This window comes from Echinops telfairi, unplaced genomic scaffold (assembly GCF_000313985.2).
Source record: "Echinops telfairi isolate 266 unplaced genomic scaffold, ASM31398v2 ScPeMD7_7417;HRSCAF=8455, whole genome shotgun sequence".
NCBI classification, from domain to species: domain Eukaryota; kingdom Metazoa; phylum Chordata; class Mammalia; order Afrosoricida; family Tenrecidae; genus Echinops; species Echinops telfairi.
The window spans coordinates 3,167,270-3,173,910 of record NW_022111317.1 but is presented as its reverse complement, the minus strand read 5'-3'; the positions used below and the strand labels follow the sequence as shown (position 1 = coordinate 3,173,910).

General features: G+C 60.9%; 1 protein-coding gene across 2 annotated transcripts in view; it reads left to right on the top strand.

The window, feature by feature from the left end:
- Positions 1 to 284: 284 nt before the first annotated feature.
- Positions 285 to 6,641, top strand: part of TCIRG1 (T cell immune regulator 1, ATPase H+ transporting V0 subunit a3) — a 12,341-nt gene continuing 5,984 nt past the window's right edge. Inside the window, exons 1-6 of one of the 2 annotated variants that reach the window (XM_004713590.2) lie at positions 285 to 350; positions 3,049 to 3,169; positions 4,416 to 4,494; positions 5,939 to 6,159; positions 6,238 to 6,323; positions 6,502 to 6,628. In XM_004713590.2, the coding sequence (XP_004713647.1) occupies positions 3,053 to 3,169; positions 4,416 to 4,494; positions 5,939 to 6,159; positions 6,238 to 6,323; positions 6,502 to 6,628 (630 nt within the window). In that variant the 5' untranslated portion in view covers positions 285 to 350; positions 3,049 to 3,052. Of the gene's footprint in view, positions 351 to 603; positions 659 to 3,048; positions 3,170 to 4,415; positions 4,495 to 5,938; positions 6,160 to 6,237; positions 6,324 to 6,501; positions 6,629 to 6,641 lie in introns of those variants that run through there. The other variant, XM_045297237.1, reaches the window with a different exon arrangement.

The window sequence follows — 6,641 nt, the reverse complement described above, 5'->3', positions numbered from 1 at the left end:
TGGCCACAGATCTCCACTCACATACCCACGACAGGTCACCCCGGCTGGGGTGCCCCGAGCGGGCTCATGAGGGTCAGAAACGCAGGTACCTCCCTGGGGCCGCAGTGCGGCTGCTTTCTCAGTGGCAGTCCCCGACTTCCTGATGGGGCGGGGCCTTGTCTGGGGGCGGGGCCTTGTCTGGGGGCGGGGCCTGGGCGGTGCACTCCCGGCTCCGCCCCGCCCCGTCCGGCCCCGCCCGCGGCCCGCAGACTTAGTCGTGTGGGCGGCCGGCCCAGAACTGACTGCCTGTGGCCTGGCCGCGCCGAGGGCCATCCTGGAGCAGAGCGGCCCCGCGTGCTGCCGACCCGAGGGTGAGTGTCCCCTCTGCACGTCCCCCTGCCCCCGAGCCCCAGGAAGCAGATCCTGGCGACCCCACCCGGTGGGTGAACGGGGATGCAGCAGCGGCGGGGCGGCCCGAGGCGATGGTGACCAGGAAAATGGGGTGATAACAGCAGGGAACAAATACTGAGCCCAAACCGGGGCGCTCCGCTGGAGAAAGGACCCATTCTACAGATGAGGAAAATGGGGCGCATGCAACAGGAAGTGGCCCAGCTCGGAGACAAGCCTGGCCATCGGATTCCAGCGCCCAGGGGACCGCGTGGGAGGAGAGCGCTTTGGGGTGGGCTCCCGAGGGACCAGGAAGGGAGGGGCTCAGGGTGAGGAGGGGCTGGTAGGACCCTGTAGGACCTGGCCACCTGCACCCCATGCTGAGGAGCGGATCCCAGGTCCACCTTGTGTTACTGAGTTGAACGGCTTCTCAGAAACAGATAGCCCCGCCTTTCTTCTGCACAATCTTTAGGTTAGTAGTGCAGTCCGAACCATTTGCAGCAATTGAGGGACGAGGTGCCTTCATTTGCTCAGTAAACCCGGCTGGGATGACCAATCCCTAGCTCAAGCAGGGGACAACAGAGCCAGAGGGGAAGGGAGAGGCAGTGAAGGCCTGACCTGCAGGGTCCTGTGGAAAGGCCTGGTCCCTACACAACCCACGCCCATCAGAAGTTGTCCCATCCTTGGGGGCTGCCAGGATCAAGAGGAGCCAGCCCGATATCCCCGTGAGTCAGACCCTCTGCACCTCACACGGGTTCATTTGTCCGGCCAGCCCTGCAAGCCCCCCGGAGGGTCAGAAACAGGCCTTTCCCCGGCTCCTCCCATGCCTGGGACTCCTAAGCCTAGCTTGGTCACCTGCTGTTCACGTGACTTCCCCACATCTCAGTTGACTTAACTGTAAAATGGACTGTAGTGCCCCCCTCCCCCAGGGCTGTCATCAGTGGTTAACAGATGGTGCCGATGGCAAGGTTCCTGGGGGCTCGGGGTGGCCAGCCCCGGTCATCCAAAGAGGAAGTGGAGTCCCCGAGAGGCCAGACTTGCCCAAGGTCATGGGTGCTTATACCCGAGCAGGACCCAGAGCCCAGGTCCCTGGCCTCTACTGTGTGGCTCCACCCATGTCCTCAGCCAATGGGACCTGGCTCATCCTGCCCCTGGCTACCCCCTCTCTACCACCCAATTGGGCTTTCACTTCTCCCAGGCTGGGGTCAGGGCTGCGGTTCTCTCCCTCTCCAGAGTGAAGTAACCGGGGCCCAGGGGAGGAAGTGACCCGCTGGGCAGGCTGGTTCCAAACATCCCTCATGCTTGCCTGTACCCCCTAAGGAAATTGCCTCCAGAGACCCAGAGCGGCTGGTCCTGGGCCCCGGGCCTCAGGAGAAGGGCCGCCCCGTGCAGCCACTGCCCCGCCCTCCCCACCGGCAAGGCCTTCCTGGCTTTCCTGGTTTCACTTTCGTCGTTTCCACACCTGGGAGGCTGCTTCCATTCCCACTAATGACAGCGCACACTCCTCCCTGCCTTCCCCCTGGGGCCCCCTGCACCCAGGGCCAGCCCCACCCCCTAAGTCACACAGCCCCCTCCCAGCCCTGTGGTCCCTGGGTGGAGTAAAACTGGGCTGTGAGGGAGGGGACCAGCTGGGGACCCTGTGAAAATCCCATGGGGGCAGCCCTGAGCCGATGGAGCCCAGTGAGGTAAAGGCCAGCCCCCACTCCAGCCTCATTACAGAGCCGCCTCTTCACAGCGCTCCCACTTCTCTGCTGGGGTCCACAGTTGGTGACTGGCCACACCGAGCCCAGCCCCCAGACCACACTCACGACCTTGGGGTTTATTGTCCAAGCCTCCGGGTACAAGTCAGGGGTGGGTGGGATGAAGTAACCGGCATCTCGGAATACAGTTCTTGCGTAAGGTCAGTTTCCTCTTAGCCTCTATCATGGGCTCCTACCCTCCACCCCTGGCCCTCCACCTGGCCTCTGCCCTGCTGGGTGCCCCACTCTGCCAGCAAGCCCCCTGCACAAGGGCACTCAGCTGCCTCACCCAGGGGGTGGGCACACCTCGCCTGCTTATCCGGTGCCCCTGCCCTCGAGTGCCATCTTCACTGTTGCAGCTCTCTCTGTCTTGGAGAAGTACTCTAGTGAGGGGGCCTTCCAACATCTGGGATTGGCTCCCTTGAAGCCAAGTGGGATGGCAAAAGTGACCAATCCATCCAAGGGTTCCACGCACCTCATTTGCATTCGCCAAAGCTGCCCGATGCGGAAGTACTTTATTTGCATAATCCCAGCCAGTGGGGTTTTTTAGGAGTTCTAAGATCATGGCTCTCATTGACATCAAGTCCATCCCAATTCGCAAGGATCCTACCGGACAGGGTAGAACTCTCCCCTGTGAGTTTCCTAGACTGTCACCAAAGCCCCATCTTTCTCCGTGGTTTCAAACTTCAGACCTTGTGGTTAGCAGCCCATTGGGTAGCCACTAAAGCGACTCATTGCACAGTCTCCATAATGTGTGGATGTAGGCAGAGGGCCCAGGCATGGTGAGCTAGGGCAAGATAGGGGAGCCTGGGGTCTGTCAGCCCGGCCCCGCTCCAGCCTGGGTGGCCTCAGTCTCCCCATCCATCTGATGGGCGTGGTGCAGGACTTCTTACCAAGCTGAGGTATAAGATGCCTCCGACTGAGGCCCCCCCCCTGCCCACAGGACCATGGGTGCCATGTTCCGGGGCGAGGAGGTGGTGCTGACTCAGCTCTTTCTGCCCACTGCTGCGGCCTACACCTGCGTGAGCCAGCTTGGTGAGCTGGGCCTCGTGGAGTTCAGAGATGTGAGTAGGGGCTGCCAAGCTGGGCTGGGGGGCTGGGCTTCTCCCGGGGTGTCCCTGCTGAGACCGACAAACAATCTAGTCTGAAGGTGGGCCCTGTGTAGGCCGAGGAGACTAGAGAAATCCAGAGACACTCATAGTGTGTGATAGAGAACTTTATATCAAAGAGTCATTGTGTATTAAGAAAACATCCCAGCCCAGTCCAGATTACGTCCACGAGTCCGATATGAGCCCATATGTCCAATGCCAATCTATGAGCTCCTCTTCAGACTCACGCAACACATGCAATGACGCCGGATGCAGGAAGATCACAGGCCAGTGGGTGGAAAGTCTTGTGGATCCTGTGGTGGTGGGAGCATCTCAGCGCTGGCGTGGAGACCCACGTGGCTCCTCCAGCTCCCAGGGCTCTGGTTTCCAACGGCATAGCTCTGGGTGGCTTGCCAGCAGGAAGACAAAGCAGAGAGTATGAGTCTGGCCTCCAGTGAGCTATTTCCCTTCTTAGCGCAGTGGTTCTTAACCTTCCTCATGCCGTGACCCTTTCACGCAGTTCCTCATGTTGTGGTGACCCCCAACCATAAAATTATTTTCCTTGCTACTTCATCACTGTAATTTTGCTACTGTTATGAATCAGGCAATCCCTGTGAAAGGGTCGTTCAACCCCCAAAGAGGTCGAGACCCACAGGTCGAGAACCGCTGGCTTAGCGCCTCCAAATGAGCTCATCATGCTGCGACCTGATTGACAGGCTAAACGTCACCCCTTAGCTCTTAATACTCTCAAGTTGACACCAGATGATGTAACTACCACAGCCCCTCCTGCAGAGGCCACCTCCCCAATATCGGAGGCCCTCTGACATACAGTGAAGCATGTGACGACCAGCCTAAAGACAGGGGGTCCAAACCCATCCAGGGGCAGCTCAAAAGAAAGGCCTGACAGTCTGCCCAGAGCCCGAGGGCGACTGCCCTGCACCAGGGGCAGCCCCAGGGCAAGAAGTTTCTCAATAGCAACTGACAATTGTCCCTTGGGGCCTCCAGCCCTGCTCGAATCAGGCAGCCCCTTGAATCAGGGACTCTGTTCTAGGGACATCCAGAGGCTACTCTGCCCTAACCCTGGCCAGCACAGAGGGCTGACCACCCCTCCGGTTGGCTGCCTGGGCACTCAGCATCTTGCTGGAGGACCTGGCCCAGGCCTGAGCAGAGACCCGCCCCAGCCCCCTCCTGGGTCACTGACCCCTCTCTGTGGCCTGCACAGCTCAATGCATCCGTGAGTGCCTTCCAGCGACGCTTCGTGGTGGACGTCCGGCGCTGCGAGGAGCTGGAGAGGACGTTCAGTGAGTGGAGGTCAGGCGGGCTGGTCGGGAGGGGGGCTGCTTAGCTAGCCTGGAGGCAAGGCCCAGGGGCCTCGTGGGGCTCTCTGGGGAACGGGGCAGCCTTGAATACGAGAGGACTTGGACTTTGTCCGGTGGGCACTGGAGGCCACCATGGTGTCCCATGCAGGGGGGAGGGACCTCTGTCCCTGACCCCACCCCAAGGAGGAGGCTCTAGCACCGAGATGGAGCACCCACCTTGCCTGCCATCTCCATGGTCGGAGGAGGGAGCGGACTTTATGGAATGGCCCTTCGCCTGTTCTAAGAAGCCCTGGGGGAGCAAAGTGTAAGCGCTCGGCTGCTTACCAAAGGGTCAGGAGTTCGAGCCTGCTCAGGAGCTCCTCAGCAGTGTGACCCAGTCAAGATTTCAGTTAAGGAAACGGTCGCCCCTCCTTATGGGCGTGGGGACCAGCTCGACAGCACCCAGCCACGAACTTACTGCTGTGGGGTCTATTCAGACTCCGAGCGCCCCGTGGTCTGAGTGGGTGCACTACTGTCTCGGCGTTTTTGCCTGTATTTCGGGACTTGCTAGTCTGTGCCTTGGGTACCGGTAACCACACTGTTGTAATGATCAAGGCTTTATAAGATGTTCCATACGCTCTTATTTTATTCCCATCTTTTTAATTCTGGAAAATTCTGAGCAGTACAAATAGGACTGGAAGCGTTCCTCATGTCTCGTCACAAACAGACACGGATGTCAGAGCCGGAACAAAAGCCACACCCACTGCGGTTGAACTGACAGGAATTCTGGTTGACCCCATAGGTTAGGGCAGGACAGTAAATCTTTCAGTCTTCCTGCAGCCGGGTGGCTGGTGGGTTCAGACCCCCAGGACAGAGTGGACCCACCCCTGTGGGTTTCTGGGGCTGTGACTGTTTCAGGGAGCAGAGTGCATAACCCCCTAGGCCACCAGAAACTAAACCAAACTCACTGCCACCGAGTCATCTTCCAGCCCCCAGCGGCCCAGCAGGAAGGGTAGAAGGGCCCCTGCGCATTTACGTGACTGTCACTCCGTGACTGCACTGGAGCAGACAGCCTCTTCTGTCTCCCACCAAGCAGCTGGTGGTTTCGAACTGCAGGCCTTGAGCACAGCCCAACGAGTAACCACTACGCCACCAGGGCTCCAAGAATCAGCCTTGTTAGAACACTCACCCTGGGCTGCCTGCTCGGGAGACTCGTGACAGCTGTGGGCCTGGGCCTGGCCTAGCCATTACCCCGGGGGCTGTGCAGAGGGAAAGCTGCCCCCACCAGAGCCCAGAGGGACGGCAGGGGCCTTCTGGGATGGAAGATTGGCCTGTGAGTTTCAGGGCTCTCTGACTCATATCCTTAGTTGGCTGGAGGCAGATGGGAGTTTGAGGATTGGACGTGGGGTCCTCAGGTGGCCCACTGACCCTGTTCTCCTGCCCCCAGCGTTCCTACAGGAGGAGGTACGGCGGGCAGGTCTGGTGCTGCCTGTGCCCGAGGGGAGGCTGCCAGCGCCCCCGCCCCGAGACCTGCTTCGAGTCCAAGAGGAGACTGAGCGCCTGGGGCAGGAGCTGCGGGACGTGCGGGGCAACCAGCAGGCCCTTCGGGCCCAGCTGCACCAGCTGCAGCTCCATGCAGCTGTGCTGAGCCAGGGCCACGGCCTCCCGGTCTGTGCAGACGCAGGTGGGGGAGCGGGAGCGGGAAACCCCTGCGCCCCCCACTCACGGTGCCTCTGCCCCCCCTAGGCCGAGGCCTCCCAGCCTGAGGGACTCTCAGAAAGGGTCCCCCTGCTTCACTCCTCCGGAGGGCCACATCAGAACCTGAGGGTCAAGTGAGTTGGGGCAGGCCTGCCAAGGTGGCTCCTGGTCCAGAGCTCGGCCGCCTGCAAGTCCCCGGTCTCGGGCTGCCCTGTCCCCCCTGGGCCCTGGTCTCGTCTTGTCCTCGCCCTGGGGGTCCCTCTGCTTTGGCCTGGCAGGGCGGGTGGCATGAGCAGTCCCCCATCCTTTCAGCTTTGTGGCTGGAGCCGTGGAGCCTCACAAGGCTGCCGCCCTGGAGCGCCTGCTGTGGAGGGCCTGCCGAGGCTTCCTCATCGCTAGCTTCCTGGAGGTGGAGCAGCCGCTGGAGGACCCGGTGACGGTGAGTGGCAGGG